Raw genomic sequence first — 15,724 nt, 5'->3', positions numbered from 1 at the left:
TCCATTGGGCCTTTAATCTTAATATAAGTATTTGTTGTTAAAAAAAAGCAAATACAAGCTTACATAAAACAAAATGGAGGAGTTATTTATAAACACCGATCGGGCAATACAATGCCCGTGTAACATTAGATGTCATCAATCATCAAGATTTGTTTAAAAAGTTTTTTTCTAGTGAAATTGCATCCCATATACACAATTTTCTCATTATTAACTCAATACCCTAAATCCCACACCATGATATTTTTGTTCATAGACACACAATTTGTCACATCATGTGACTATAAAGTATCTGGCTCAATCTTGATCAAAAAGTGAGTATAACTTCTGCTTCTATCTTTCTCAAAACATTACTGATCTATTGGTCAAGGCTGGCATGGAAAGAACCTCTCCCTTCTCCCATAGTCACTTCTGGGTCCTCTTTATCTGCTCTGCTGTTGCAAGTTCCACTTTGCTAATCCTCATCTCTATCGTAGCATTCTTGGTGGTTGCAATCATAACCAGACCTGACATAGTTTACACAGTGAACTTTCACAATTTCTGATGTATTTATCTAATTTCTAACTTTTTTCTGGTTTTTTAGCAAATTGATTCTTTTTCTATTGCTATTTCTTAATACCAGAAAATTCTAAGCGGAAACATGTATCTCTTAGTTCAAAACCACAACATTTAATATTAGTTTTTTCTATTACATGCACATGTAAACTAGTAAAATCATTTGAAAAGAAACAGAATTGGCTGTTCATTTCAGTGTGATGCTTTCAAAACAATCCATTCAGAGGCCTTTTAATTGCTAACTTTAATCATAATCATTACGCTACGTTTGTATTTTTGTTACGGAAAAAAAAATTAATGGCAGCAAAAATAGTTTGTTTTAATCAAAGTTTGACTTATACACGTTCATGTTCTTTTTTGTCAACCACCTACGCATTGCCTCTTCTCAGTTGTGTGGTGGTTGATCCTCTAGTTGACCATAAAAAGTCAAATGCATAATGGGCTCCTCGAGAACTTTTTTTTTTGTTTTCTTTTCTTCTGTTATATATCTGAGGTCTGCTGCTGTTACTTTCCCATTTTATTAGAATAAAATGCAAAATCACTGCTAGCTTGTCAACAAATTCTGCTATTCTAGTATTTGTTGTTCTAATAACCAAAAATTCATGAGGTGAATATGATATTCTTTGGTCAAAATGATTTTTTTTTCCACCAAGTTTAAAATGTTTAAAAATACTTATATAATAGATTTTGATCTACTTTTTCCGACTCCTCGATCTTTTACAATAGCTCTACTGCTAAGAATGAAAGCATGGATGAAACAAAAAAAGTGAATGAGATAAGTAAATGAAACAGAGAAAAATAAATGAACACAATTATATATTCATTCCTTTAAATGATGCACTACAGGAAAAAAAATTATCTTCTTTTGGATGTTTTGAGATTATTGGAGATAGTCTAATAGAGAATATGTGTTTGGTTGTACTTGTATGGATCATAGGTTAAGGATTTGGAGCTGATTTATGTAACAACTTGGCGCCCTTCATCTCAAAAAAAATTCAACCGGTTAGACTTCATCATGAATGGGGTGACATTCTCATGATCTATCACATTTGGAAGAAAAAGAGACATACAAGAAAAAACAAGACCACTGCTGACATTCATCTTCTCATGTCACTCCCTCAGTTGGGTATTATGAATCTCCAAAATTAGAAGACCTCTCTTTCGGTGTAGCACACAAAATCTTAGCACATGGGGGGGGGCACTTTTTATTTGTATTTTTTTGTGTAAAATTACAAGAATCTGTTAGAAATTGCAGATGAAACTTCTCTTTAAAGCTCCTAATAAATATTTTTGTTAAGTTAATACGCCCTGCATAATTAATTATATTTTTGTTCCTATAAATCTAGGAAGTGTATTCAATTGAGAGCTTTAGGTGATTTGCTACAAAATTACAAATCCAGTGTTATTCAAACATAAATTTTAAAATTTCATTTTAAATCCAGTGTTATTAAACTTGACATTTTATAAATTACTCTCAAATCCAGTGTAATTGAAAATATTTTTAATTGTGGAGTTTTAAAGTTTTCAAGTGATTTTAGAGTGTTTAGGTGGAGTTTTTTAGTTAAAAAATTTAAAACTCAAATCTCATGGTTTTAGGTGATATTCTAGGGTGGTTTAACAAAAAATATTTTAATCTCTGCAATTCAGTGAAATCATTTAAAACCTCATTAAAGATCAAATCACCTCAAATTGTAGATTGAATACACCCCCCTTGTCCACTGCCACCTCGATAGGGCCCTTATCAATAGCTCCAGGTCGGACATGTTCCCAAATGGTAGAACCCACTATCTCCAGTTTGAGGGCTCAGATCACCGACCTATAGTATCAATCTTTGATCCTACAAAGAAGAAACCGCAGAAGATGTTCAGGTATGATCGGAGACTGAGAGATAATGAGGAAATTAGAAGAATCATAGACACAACCTGGAATGAATGCCAATATCATGACGTCCCATCGAGGATTACAAAGTGAAGAAGAGCAATTGTAAACTGGAGCCGAGACTTCTGTATCAACAGCCAAAAGGAGATTCAATGCTTAAGAGAAGAATTGGATAAAGCAATGTCAAACTTGACGACTAATGATGTAGTGATCTCTGACCTGAATCTGAAGCTCCTTGCAGCGTATAAAAGCGAAGAGGAACATCGGAAGCAGAGAAGCAGACAACTATGGCTGGCGCTGGGAGACATGAACACGGGCTTTTTTCATGCCAGTACAAAGGGGACGTAGGGCTCGCAACAGACTATCAGTCATCGAGGACTCCGCTGGTGTTCCCGTTGTTGAAGATGATCAAATTACAGAGGTGATCTCAGATTACTTCAGAACTATCTTCTCCTCGTCAAACCCCTCGTGCTCTGAAGTAGTGAACGAAGCCATCACTCCGTGGATTGACACGCACCAATGAAAGGCTCATTGAAATCCCCTCTCCTACGGAAATCCGAGAAACTCTGTTTGAAATCCACCCAGATAAGGCTCCGGGCCCTGATGGTTTCTCAGCAGCTTTCTTCCACCCTCACTGGGATACAGTAGGACCTGCTATATGCAATGAAATACAAATCTTCTTCAGAACAGGACAACTACCACATTCGATCAACGAAACTCACATATGTTTGATACCGAAGATCCAGAGCCCTAGGGTAGTCTCAGATTATAGACCTATTGCGCTTTGCAATGTCTATTATAAGATAATTTCTAAGATTCTATCTCTGAGGCTAGAACCTATTCTACAACATGTTGTATCTGAGAATCAATCGGCGTTCATACCTGGAAGAATCATCACTGACAACATCTTGATCACTCATGAAGTCCTCAACTACCTCAAGATATCTACAGCTAAAAAGAGATGTGGCATGGCAATAAAGACTGATGTTAGCAAAGCCTACGACATGTTGGAATGTAATTTTATTCAATTTGTCCTAGAAAAAATGGGTTTCCATCAGACTTGGATCCATTGGATGATGCAATGCATAAAGACAGTCTCCTATTCTTTTCTTATAAACAATGTGGTTAGTGGAAAAGTCTTACCTCAAAGGGGCATACGCCAGGGCGATCCTCTGTCCCCCTATATCTTCATTCTCTACGGGGAAGTACTCTCAGGTCTCTGCAGGAAAGCTCAATCAGACGGTACACTAGCAGGCATTAGAGTGGCCGAAAACAGTCCGAGAATTAATCACCTGCTATTCGCAGATGATACCATGATATTCACCTACTCCAATGCCCACTGCTGCACTGCTTTGTCCTCAATTGTACACAAATATGAACTAGTATCAGGGCAAAAGACCAACCCTGAGAAGTATTCAATCACATTTTCATCAAAGACTCCACCGGAGGTTAAGATCCAAGTGAAGACTCTATTAGGGATTGATAAGGAAAGCGGAGTGGGGAAGTATTTGGGCTTACAAGAACACTTTGGACGGAAGAAGAGAGACCTCTTCGCCTCAATTGTAGACAAGATCAAGCAACGCTCCATTAGCTGGACCACGAGGTTCCTCTCAACTGCAGGCAAGGCTACAATGCTGCAAGCCGTCTTGTCATCAGTTCCAACCTTTGCGATGTCAGCTTTCCAACTACCGGTGAGCCTGTGTAAGAAAATTCAATCAGTCCTAACGAGATTTTGGTGGGATTCTTCAGATGGAAAAAGAAAAATTTGTTGGGTATCGTGGGAAAACCTCACAAATCCAAAATCTCTAGGCGGCCTAGGATTTCGCGACATCATCCTCTTCAACCAGGCACTCTTAGCTAAGATAGCTTGGAGACTGATAACAAAACCGGATTGTCTCTTGGCCCGTGTTCTACTGGGCAAGTACTGCCATAAATCTTCCTTCCTCAAAGTCAATCATAGTACCTCATCTCACGGTTGGGAAGGCATTCTTTGGAGACGTGATCTACTCCTCAACCACCTAGGAAAGTCTATCGGCAATGGGGAAACAACTAGGGTTTGGGAAGACCCTTGGATCCCATCTGCTCCATCGCCAATGCCCTATGGACCTATACAAGAAAAAGATCAAGACCTTATGGTGTCAGACCTCCTCACAAGAGAAACAAAGGAATGGAATGTACTCTTGATCAATGAGCGCTTACCAGTGCTACTTCACCATATCCAACTGATCAAACCCAGCCTCCTAGGAGCTCCAGATGCATACATATGGAAGGCAGATAAATCTAGCTCATACTCAGTTAAGTCAGGATATAACTCACTGCATTACCCTTGCTCCCGACCAACAGTACCACTCAGAAGACTGCTAACAGAGCCACAAAACGATCCCAACAACAACAATGCAGCCGTTACTGTCGCTCCGGATAACAACTCGGGAGACTTTAACTGGAAGAAAAACGTCTGGAATATACCTTTTTCCCCAAAGCTCAAGATGTTCCTGTGGAAAGCGGCTCAAGACTCACTCCCTACAGGTGCGAACCTATCACGGCATGGAGTCTCGTCGAATGTGAATTGTGTCCACTGTAACTGCCAGGAGACCACGCTACACGCCCTCTTCAACTGTCGCTTTGCGCAAGATGTTTGGAAGTTATGACCATGGGAGAGCTATATGGATCACAATTCACTCAACACCTTCCGAAGGCTCCTGGTGGGCTCACAAAGAAAGAAGAACCTCCCACCATATGGAGTCTCCATCAATCTTCTCCCCTGGATTTGTTGGTCCATTTGGTGTTTTCGCAACCATCTCCTCTTCCAAAATAGGACACATTCACCACAGGAGACCTTCAACAAAGCTATCTATTTGGCGAGGGAATGGGAAAATGCCCAAAACCCCAAGTCAGCAAGAGGACCTTCTACCATCGCAGCCCCGCAGCACCCGACTGAAACAAGCTCTGCAATCCGATGTAACACAGACGCGGCCTGGAGATCGGACTCAACAACAACAGGAATCAGCTGGATCTTCACAGCTCCATCTACTGTGGAAGTCAATAGGGGATCGAAGATTCAGATGCATGTATCCTCCCCGCTTCTCGCAGAAGCCTTAGCCATCAGGGAAGTTCTCCAACAGGCGATCTCCCTCAAGCTCACTCATATCTGGGTACGCTTAGACTCCCAAGTGCTCGTTAGAGCAATCGACCGGAATCGAAGTTCATCGGAACTCCACGAAGTTCTCTCGGACATCACCGGCCTCACGTCGTCGTTTAATTTCTATTTCTTTTCTTTCACTCCTAGAAACTCAAATGGGCCTGCAGATGCCATAGCAAAGGCCTGCCTTGCAAACTTTGTATCATCTGGACTTACTTTTTATTAAATAGAAGTATTAGTGTTTCAAAAAAAAAAAAATACACCCCCTAGAGTACAGTTTTGATTTTGATAAAAGGGTAACAAATCTAAAGCCCATCTAACAGCCTTACAAAACAAAAGTTATCGGCCCAATCTTATTAAAAAAAAAACTAAAGCTGACATGGCAAGCAGCGATTGGTTATACTACCGTGTCGAGCATATTTCTCTCACATCGCCACGATTTAGCATTTATCCATAAATAAATAAATAAATAAAAATCTGAAATGGATTTAATTACAAGTGTGACCTTCGTCTCTCTTCAACCATCAGAACACCAACGCTCGCTCGCTCTTTCTCAGCCGTGTGTATAGCCGGAGGTGATCCGTCTTTCTCTTCTCCATTCATTAGATCTAAAGTTGCTAGCTTCTCTCCTTACTATTAATCTCTTCCGATCTCTGTTTGTATTGTGGGTGGGTGGGCATGAGTTAGATCTGCGTTGATCGTTGTTTTCAGATCTGTTTTGAATGTTCTGGGTAGCAAAGATGTGTATCCAATTGATTTATCAGAGGCGTTTTTTTGATAGATCTGGTTTTTAGATTGTATATTCCATAGCTCCTCTATAGTCAAGTAAAGTTTCATTCTTTTTGTTGTTCTCGGGTTGCTCCGAGAGCTAGATTGATCTACTTATTAGAAACTGTGTGGTGTTTGTTTTTTTGGTTGAATGAATTAGTTTTGACTTTTTCGAGAATTCTTTTTCATGTAAAGGTTGTAACTTTGGTGCATTTTGTGTTCGTTTTCATATTATTTTTTGAAGCAGATAAGAAATTTGGATCAGCTTTGATACAATGGGAGGAGGATTTAGAGTTTTGCATTTGGTGAGGCCATTCTTGGCTTTTCTTCCAGAGGTCCAGAGTGCTGACAGGAAGGTGCCTTTCAGAGAGAAGGTCATCTACACTGTTATCTCTCTCTTCATCTTCCTTGTCTGCAGTCAGCTTCCTCTCTATGGTATCCACTCTACCACCGGCGCCGATCCTTTCTACTGGATGCGTGTCATTCTTGCCTCCAACCGTGGGACCGTCATGGAGCTTGGTATCACTCCTATCGTTACCTCTGGTCTCGTGATGCAGCTCTTGGCTGGTTCTAAGATTATCGAGGTTGACAACAATGTCCGCGAGGATCGTGCCCTCTTGTAAGTAGTCTTGTTGTTGTTTGAGCTGTGGCAGTGTTAGTGAGTTCTTATTCTGTGTGTTGGACTTGCTTTGTTAGGAATGGTGCTCAGAAGCTTCTTGGTATTCTGATTGCCATCGGTGAAGCTGTTGCGTATGTTCTTTCCGGAATGTATGGACCCGTTGGACAGCTTGGTGTTGGAAACGCCATTCTCATCATCCTCCAGCTGTTCTTTGCCGGTATCATTGTTATCTGCCTTGACGAGCTTCTTCAAAAAGGATACGGTCTCGGCTCAGGAATCTCTCTTTTCATTGCCACCAACATCTGGTAAGACAGAGCCCTTCCTTTCACAAGATCATTTCTGGTAAAATAGAATACTTAGGAATTAAAGTTGATGATACGCAGTGAGAGCATTATCTGGAAGGCGTTTAGCCCAACTACAATCAACACTGGCCGTGGAGCTGAGTTTGAAGGCGCTGTTATCGCACTTTTCCATATGCTGATAACTAAGTCCAACAAGGTTGCAGCTCTCCGCCAAGCGTTCTACCGGCAGAACCTTCCGAATGTCACCAACTTGCTTGCCACGGTCTTGATCTTCCTGATTGTCATCTACTTCCAAGGGTTCCGTGTGGTTTTGCCGGTGAGATCAAAGAATGCACGTGGGCAACAGGGCTCTTACCCAATCAAGCTGTTCTACACCTCTAACATGCCCATCATTCTCCAATCCGCGCTCGTCTCAAACCTTTACTTCATCTCTCAGGTATACACACATTCTTACAGTGAATTATCTCCACAATAACATAATGCTAACGTTGAATCTCTTCTTGGTCAACAGCTTCTCTACAGGAAGTTCAGTGGAAACTTCTTTGTAAACCTTTTGGGACAATGGAAAGAATCTGAGTACAGTGGGCAGTCTATTCCAGTTAGTGGTCTGGCTTACCTCATCACAGCTCCAGCAAGGTAATGCAAACTCTCTTTCAGTATTCGTTTTAATCCATCAAATTGATACATCCACCAAACAGATTCGGTGAATAAATGCTGCTATATGATTGCAGCTTCTCGGACATGGCAGCTCACCCGTTCCATGCACTGTTCTACATTGTCTTCATGCTCACCGCTTGTGCTCTTTTCTCAAAGACATGGATTGAGGTCTCCGGATCTTCTGCTAGGGACGTAGCTAAGCAGCTCAAGGTAATTAAATCATAACAGCTCAATATAACATATACACTGAGTTTTCATACATGGTGTGTTGGGTGTTTGATATTTGGAAACTCCGTGCGTGACAGGAACAACAAATGGTGATGCCGGGACACAGAGAGTCAAACTTGCAGAAGGAGCTGAACAGGTATATCCCAACAGCAGCAGCTTTCGGAGGAGTGTGTATCGGTGCACTGACCGTTCTTGCTGATTTCATGGGAGCCATTGGGTCCGGGACTGGAATTCTCTTGGCGGTGACAATCATATATCAGTATTTCGAGACCTTCGAGAAGGAGAAAGCAAGTGAACTCGGCTTCTTCGGGTTCTAAGTTAGCCTAAAAGTGGTAAACTTTGCTGAGGTTTAAAGCAGAGAAGGCACGTTACCTTCTGTTTGCCAAACCTCGAAGGGTTTGAGCACAGGTTAAGGAGAGCATTGTGGTAGACCTTTTTTGTTGTTTTAAACAAAATTTTCGCTTGTAGTTTTTTTTTCTTGTAATACATTATTATACTTTTCTAATGTATGTTACTATGTTTCTAGGAATTTCACTCGACCAAATAAACAATTTTAATGAGACATTCCTTAGCTATCTGATTTTATTAAATACCTACTTCTTCTTTTCATTGCTTTGAAAGAAGAGGAATCCAACGTCTATTAATTCTGAACCATAGTGTTGAATCAATGACATGCACTACCATCTGACCTCTGAGGACGTTGCCTTTTTGGTTTTGCAGTCTGAGCAAAGGAGCTAATAGCAGCTCTCTCTCTCTCCCCCTTGAAGATCATCAGAGATGAACCAGAAGTTTAGTTTGGCCCTATCACACCACTTTGTGGTAGAAACCAATAATCTAAGCCACACACAAACCAACCTATTCAATTATTTTTTTGGAAGAAGTCCGTCAACGTTGGTACATGTTCCCAGTTATGTATGGTTCTGCAAATGAATAACATAGACCATATCCATATGATATTTTGTATGTATGTTCAAAGAAGCAGCTGGTTTGTCTTTCAGCCTATGTGCAAGTGTTAGGAGGCGGTTTGATTTGTCCATTAGAGCCTTCAAGATGACAGAAAAACCTTTGAAAATATCAAATCTTGTTATTGTCTGCAATGGAAGAAAAGAAATAAAGTCTTTTATATATTCATTGTCTAATAACACTTTAGGAGTTCTACAGAGTGAGTTTTAATCTCTTTATCTTAATCACTAGACACAACATAGAAACAATGTCTTCTAGTACTTAGGCTTGGAGTGACCGTCAACACTAAGCTTCAAGGCATGCATAGATTGTTCCCTAACCGCCTTCCTCTCCTTCACTCTCTTCATCAAATTTTCATACCTTCCGCCACCAAGGTGCATCTTCGCACGAGCCTTGAGCCTCTCGTCAACTTTCGGTCTAGGACGTAGCACAAACTCCATCGCCATCGCCGTAGGCACCACCGTCACCACTCTACCACCTGGCACCTTTGGTTTCTCTTCCACAGAGAAGTCAACATCCTCATCAAACTCTCCAACTCTAGCTTCGGGAACTTTCTTCTTCTTCTCTCTTCTGGAAAGCACCTCCTCTTGCTCTTCCCTCTCCTCTTGGCTCAACATGTCCTCGTACCTCGTGCTCCTCTCGTAAATCATATGCCCCCATCTGTTGACCAAGTCGTTAGCGAGCCTCCTGTTACCCCTAGTCTCCTCGTCCGTCCTCGACAAGAACATCACCACCTTGGCGAGACCGCTCTTGATCAGCTGCTCTCTTCTGCACCCCTCTCCTTTGTCTATAATGATGCTTAGATCGTAGAGAATCTGCAAGACGGAGGTGCGGATGTTCGTGTTCGGCAAGCTACCGTCCGGGAGAGGCTCGAGCCAGTTCTTGAGGAGGCTGAGCACTCCGTGGTCCAAGAACTCGGCTTGGAGGTGTTTCTTGGAGAGAGCTCCGACGAGGATAGGGAGCTTGGTGAGCTTGTTGGTCGCGGGCTTGCCTTGCTTGTTGAGCTCCACGTCGTCTTCTACCGCGAGTTCGAGATTGGCCATGACTTGTTCTACTTGCAACGCGATCTCGGCTTTCGTTTTCTGCCACACGGACTTGCGTTTTCTCACTTGGAAGAGTTTGGCGATCTCGTCGTTGTCTTCCTTCCTCTTGGCGCGATCGATGACAGCCTTAGTAGGGTTAGGGTTTGGAGTGTTGGTGTTCGTGAGTGAATCCCACATCTCCACGATCTCTGTCTGAATAGCAAGATCGTTATCACGAACCGAGTCTTGCTTCTTATTCTTCTTGTTAGGACGAGACTCGTCTTTTTGATTCCTCTGTCTCTTCTTCTTCCCTACTTTGTCGTCGATAGGACTAGCCCTAGGTTCCGCAAGATCATCAAGAACCTCTTCTGTGTTGTCGACGGAACTAGCCCTAACCCTAGTTTCTGTAATACGCTCTTGACTCATTCTTTCTGTGTGTTTTTGATTTCTCTCAATCGATCTCTCTGTGTTTTATTTTGTTGGCAGAATGTTTCGTTGAAGACCACTTGACTTGCTTATATAGAGGATACTCTACTACTTAGACTCCGTGTAGCCCAAGTTTTCCTTCTTTTTTTTCTAAGTTCTGAAAATCTAATTAAACGGTGGCGGTTCGTTGTTTTCCTTTTTTCATTTATTCTGGAAATTCGATAAAACGACTGCGTTTCGTTTTATTCCTTTTTTTTTCTAAATTTTTAGAAAAAATAATATTTAATAAAACAAAAAAGAAAAGCCCTAAATAAACCCTACTCGAAATCGACACGACGGCTTCTTTTGGTGACTTCTCTCGACACATTCGAGTGGAGATGGAGATCGATTTGGGAGCAAACGCGTTCGGTATAGACTTCCACCCATCGAAGAAGCTAGTAGCTGCTGGTCTCATCGATGGACAATTGCATCTGTAACTCTCGAAAGCCACCCTTCTCTTTCAATTCCACAAACAAGCACCAATCATGTTAACATCGTACTCTGTTTCTGTTTTATCTTGCAGATACCGTTACGACACAGAGTCTTCACTTGTCAGGTACTAAAACAATCTTTTAAATCTCTAAAGTTTGTGTCTTTTTCTTGTGGGTCGTTTAAAAATCATTTTTTTTTGTGTGTGTTAGGGAGCGTAAGGTTCGTGCTCATAAGGAGTCTTGCAGAGCTGTTCGGTTCATTGACGATGGCCAAAGTTTGTTCCTTTTAGCTTTTAGAACACTAATTTGAGCTCATGTCTGAACAACTTTTAAGTTGTATGTTTTTCTTTGGGTTTATTAGGAATCGTCACAGCTTCAGCTGATTGCTCTATTTTAGCTACCGATGTGGAGACTGGGGCTAGTGTTTTACGTCTTGAGAATGCTCACGAGTAAAATTCTAATTCCCTTGAGATACACTTTTTTTGGTTATGTAATGATCTCTTAGTGACTGAGAATGTTTCGGATTTGGTCTTGTAGAGATGCTGTTAATACTTTGATAACTGTTACTGAGACAACCATCGCTTCAGGGGATGATAAAGGCTGTGTTAAGGTCTGTTCAAAAGATTCTCTCTTTCGTCTTTAATCATTAACGCAACTGTGATACAACTTACTCTAATGCTGCTCCTTTTGTCTTGTTTTTTATGATAATAATGTGTGTGTTCATCTTCTCAGATATGGGATACGAGGCAGCGGTCTTGCTCTCACGAGTTTAATGTACACGAGGATTACATTTCTGACATGACCTTTGCATCTGATACTATGAAGCTAGTGGCAACAAGGTTTGGACTTTTTGTATTCATCTGATTCAATGAAGATAGTGCTTTTAGAATTTTCATAGAAGACTTTTCCGCTTATCCATCCTTTTCTTTTGTTTCTTTGATTGTGTTTAGTGGAGATGGGACACTATCTGTCTGTAATCTCAGAACGAGCAAAGTCCAAGCTCAGTCCGAGTTTTCTGAAGACGAACTGCTTTCTGTTGTTATAATGAAGGTAAAGATTCTGTCGTCTCAAGCTCTTCTGTCTCCACATTGTTGCTACTTTCCTAATGTGTGTTATCGTTTCCCTCTTACCTGATTGATTTCAGAATGGCCGTAAAGCTATCTGTGGAACTCAAAATGGTATTCTCATGTTGTATTCATGGGGATTTTTCAAAGATTGTAGGTGAGCCATATAAATCTCTAACACTAACTATGTTACTGGTTCTAAGGCATTGGATCTATAATGTATTAAGACTTAACTATCTGAAACCTTTTTTTTTTGCTATCTACAGCGATCGGTTTGTTGATCTATCTCCAAATTCAGTTGATGTCCTATTGAAGGTAAGACGAAATTATTTTCTTTCTCAACCATATGGTTACGATAACATTAGTAGGCTGGTGACTAAGGGAAGTCTTGTTGATTTATGTTGTAGCTTGATGAGGACAGACTTATCACTGGGTGTGATAATGGAATAATTAGGTAACGAGAAGAAACACTCTTCTTCCATCATAAAAGCCTTCTTTACTGTTTATCTCCACTGCTTGTTTTAATCAAACTTTATTTGCATTTTTTTTTCTCCAGCCTCGTTGGAATACTTCCCAATAGAATCATACAGCCAATTGGGTCTCACGAGTTCCCTATCGAAGATCTCGGTATGTTGCAGTTCCCTCTGTTCTTAAAGATAACAGTTTGTGTAGACTGAGTGTTTCTAACTATTTGGTGTCAAATCTCTCATGTAGCTCTCTCGCATGATAACAAGTTTCTTGGTAGCACTGCTCATGACAGTATGCTCAAGGTATCATCTATCATCCCTTCTCTTTAAAAAACAAGTTACACAAATATATCCCTGATTTATTTAGTTGCTGTTCATGGTTATGAAGCTGTGGGACCTGGAAGAGATTATAGAAGGTTCTAATGGAAACGCATCGGGAGCTGCAGAAGACAGTGACAGCGACAACGACGGGATGGACCTTGACAATGATCCTAAGCCTTCCAAAGGTATAAAGAGAAACCTGCACAACTCTCTGGAACATTTAGAAACATTTTCTTGGCAATGTACCTCCTTGATTATGATTTCATCTCGATGTTTTCTTTCGCTTGTACAGGTAGCAAGAGGAAAACAAAAAGCAAAGCAAATCCAGTGGACAACAGAGCTTTCTTCGCAGACATGTAGCTTTTGTTTCAGATTCATACTTGAGCTATGTTTTGTGATTCTGACAGTTTTGTTGACCGACATTATCTTTTCTTAATGTTTTACCATATTGTGATTATTTAATCACATTACCAATCAAACATGCGACCTTTACTCTATTCAGACATACAAGATTCGAAAGAGGCAAATGATTTCAAAAGAACTTGTGTTCAAGAGTTTACGTATGCAACTTTTTCAGCGCAAAGGAATACAAGTAATAAACTAATAATTAAATTTGATAAGCAAGAGCCTTGTGAAGGCCTGAAAGAACCAAACATGAATGCAACTATACTCAAGTGTGATGTGTTTCCTGGCTTGTCTTTAAGCTATGGCCGATTTGATCGTCTCAGTTTGTGTAGGACGCCACCACGACTTGTTAATTGAAAGCAAGTCTTCATTGTCTTTTAGACTGTGTAGTTTTTACCTCCCATTTCATGGATTTCACCATTTTCTCAACCTCCCCTATTGTAATTTGGCTGAAGTGGATCATCATAAGAGAACATGGAACGCAAAAGAAGAACATGGTTTTCTATTCATCACATGAGATGAGATCATGAAGTACAAAAGTGTTGGAAAGTCATCTCCTGAGTTGAAAAACCTCCAGAATGAACTTGAAGCAGTTTGATAGGCAAAATCTCATGTTGAAAACTTTCATAACTTGTTTATCACACCCCTTATGCGATCAAAGATTCATAAGATGATGTTTTTAAACAAAAGTTAATTATGGAGGTTTAAACCTTCAAAGTGAGTTCACACCTCCATAATTCTCTTTTGTTTAAATGCATCATCTTATGAACCCTTGACCACATGAGAGGTGATAAACACGTCAAGAAACTACAAAATCAATGTAAGCAAAAAACAGCAGCAAATCCTCCACAGATTGCAGTCATGTCCATCACGTCGATTCCCATGCCATCAAGGTGTGACTTTGAGACAATAGTCTTCCACTTCTCTTGGTCTGTTGTGAAATTCGCTGGTGCAGGTTTTCCATAAACACCTTATTGTGAATCTAACCTTCAAAGCACAGTCTCAAGCCTTTCTGGCCACGCTGCTCCTCGCTTGGATGAATCCTCTGTCCCTTTTTGCATACATGCCTCAAGTGGAACATTCCTAAAAACAGTAAATCAAACATGTGAGCATCAGGTTACACTACTTTACAAGTGAATTGAGTTAAGGTTTGAAGCCACTCTACCTTGTAGAGAGCTGGATCATTTTTGAGGTCGTTTGTTGTAACATTCATTTTGAAGTTGGCTTTTGATATATGGCAGCACCAACTTTCAGTGAACATGAAAGCAGTGGAGATAAGAAAAGAAAGATTCCATGGGTAGCATGGCAAAAACTATGTAAACCTAAGGAGCAAGGAGGTCTTGGCTTCCATGATATTGGCAAGTTTAATCAAGCTCTACTAGGGAAACAAGCATGGAGAATCTGGAACAATCCAGACTCATTGGTGGCCAAAGTACTTAAAGGTAAATACTTCAGAAGAGGCAACTTCCTGGAATGTGGTTTGGGCTCGCGTCCTTCCTTTGTGTGGAGAACATGAACCAACGCTTCAGCGCAGACGCATTCAGAACATGAACCAACGCTTCAGCGCAGAGGATCAATAAGAAAGGGGAAAGAAGATCTCCTTGTCTTATCCCTCTTTCAGGTATCAGAGCTTGAGTTACGGTGATCGGTCAAAAAACTTTGCGGAGTTACTATTCACGTGAACAGTAATTCGTGAATAGTGAATTTTTGTCGGTAACATCGGTTTGTCGACGTAGGTGTTCTAATACGCGGTGGTTCCAGAAACGATGGGAGGCGAAGACGGTTCGACGCACAGTATCGGAAAATTTGACGGTACAGATTATGCATTTTGGAGAATGCAAATTGAAGATTATCTGTATGGAAAGAAGCTTCATCAACCGCTGAGCAAGAAGCCTGAGAAGATGGATCAGGATGAGTGGGAGCTCCTTGACAGACAAGTTCTGGGTGTTATAAGGTTAACACTGTCGAAAAACGTTGCTCACAACGTTGCGAAGGAGAAGACCACAGAAGGGCTCATGAAAGTTCTCTCTGATATGTATGAGAAACCTTCGGCAAACAATAAGGTGTTTCTCATGAAGAAACTATTTCATTTGAAGATGGAAGAAGGTGGCCTGGTTGCCGCACATGTGAACGAGTTCAACACGATTGTCAACCAACTGTCATCGGTTGAAATCGAGTTTGATGATGAAGTGCGAGCACTGATTTTGTTGGCATCTCTGCCAAATAGTTGGGAGCCAATGAGGGCAGCGGTTAGTAACTCTGTGGGTACTCAAAAGCTCAAATTCAATGATGTTAGAGATCGTATCCTTGGTGAGGAAGTTCGAAGGATAGACTCTGGGGAGGCATCAACGAGCTCTGCTTTCAACGTGGAAAACAGAGGGAGAAACCCAGATAGAAATAACCGGAGTAATGGCAGATCGAAGTCAAGGAATGGACGGGGTCA

The 15,724-nt window shown here is 40.8% G+C and overlaps 4 protein-coding genes and 1 pseudogene across 4 annotated transcripts; 4 read left to right on the top strand and 1 right to left on the bottom strand.

The window, feature by feature from the left end:
- Window positions 1-2,717: 2,717 nt before the first annotated feature.
- LOC106338051 lies at window positions 2,718-5,795 on the top strand. Its single transcript, XM_013777115.1, has 4 exons — window positions 2,718-2,851; window positions 2,957-4,956; window positions 5,019-5,199; window positions 5,246-5,795. The coding sequence occupies exons 1-4, from the start codon at window positions 2,718-2,720 to the stop codon at window positions 5,793-5,795; spliced, it is 2,865 nt and encodes a 954-aa protein (XP_013632569.1).
- Window positions 5,796-6,044: 249 nt separating this feature from the next.
- On the top strand, window positions 6,045-8,705 carry LOC106342803 (protein transport protein Sec61 subunit alpha). Its single transcript, XM_013781834.1, has 7 exons — window positions 6,045-6,144; window positions 6,585-6,956; window positions 7,034-7,261; window positions 7,340-7,694; window positions 7,770-7,894; window positions 7,990-8,125; window positions 8,221-8,705. The coding sequence occupies exons 2-7, from the start codon at window positions 6,613-6,615 to the stop codon at window positions 8,458-8,460; spliced, it is 1,428 nt and encodes a 475-aa protein (XP_013637288.1). The 5' UTR covers window positions 6,045-6,144; window positions 6,585-6,612; the 3' UTR covers window positions 8,461-8,705.
- Window positions 8,706-9,342: 637 nt separating this feature from the next.
- LOC106341176 (protein IWS1 homolog) lies at window positions 9,343-10,591 on the bottom strand. Its single transcript, XM_013779991.1, has one exon. The coding sequence runs from the start codon at window positions 10,552-10,554 to the stop codon at window positions 9,361-9,363; it is 1,194 nt and encodes a 397-aa protein (XP_013635445.1). The 5' UTR covers window positions 10,555-10,591; the 3' UTR covers window positions 9,343-9,360.
- A 284-nt stretch (window positions 10,592-10,875) lies between these two features.
- On the top strand, window positions 10,876-13,373 carry LOC106339460 (WD repeat-containing protein 55). Its single transcript, XM_013778278.1, has 14 exons — window positions 10,876-11,026; window positions 11,117-11,149; window positions 11,235-11,299; window positions 11,386-11,473; window positions 11,562-11,634; window positions 11,757-11,863; window positions 11,975-12,074; window positions 12,169-12,245; window positions 12,355-12,403; window positions 12,496-12,542; window positions 12,645-12,715; window positions 12,803-12,858; window positions 12,944-13,061; window positions 13,169-13,373. The coding sequence occupies exons 1-14, from the start codon at window positions 10,932-10,934 to the stop codon at window positions 13,234-13,236; spliced, it is 1,047 nt and encodes a 348-aa protein (XP_013633732.1). The 5' UTR covers window positions 10,876-10,931; the 3' UTR covers window positions 13,237-13,373.
- A 1,586-nt stretch (window positions 13,374-14,959) lies between these two features.
- LOC106340852 lies at window positions 14,960-15,714 on the top strand (annotated as a pseudogene).
- The last annotated feature ends 10 nt before the right edge of the window (window positions 15,715-15,724 follow it).

The sequence above is a fragment of the Brassica oleracea genome, chromosome C4 (assembly GCF_000695525.1).
Source record: "Brassica oleracea var. oleracea cultivar TO1000 chromosome C4, BOL, whole genome shotgun sequence".
In the NCBI taxonomy this organism is placed as follows: Eukaryota; Viridiplantae; Streptophyta; class Magnoliopsida; order Brassicales; family Brassicaceae; genus Brassica; species Brassica oleracea.
The sequence above is the reverse complement of the archived record's forward strand: the minus strand, read 5'-3'. Positions and strand labels throughout refer to the sequence as shown.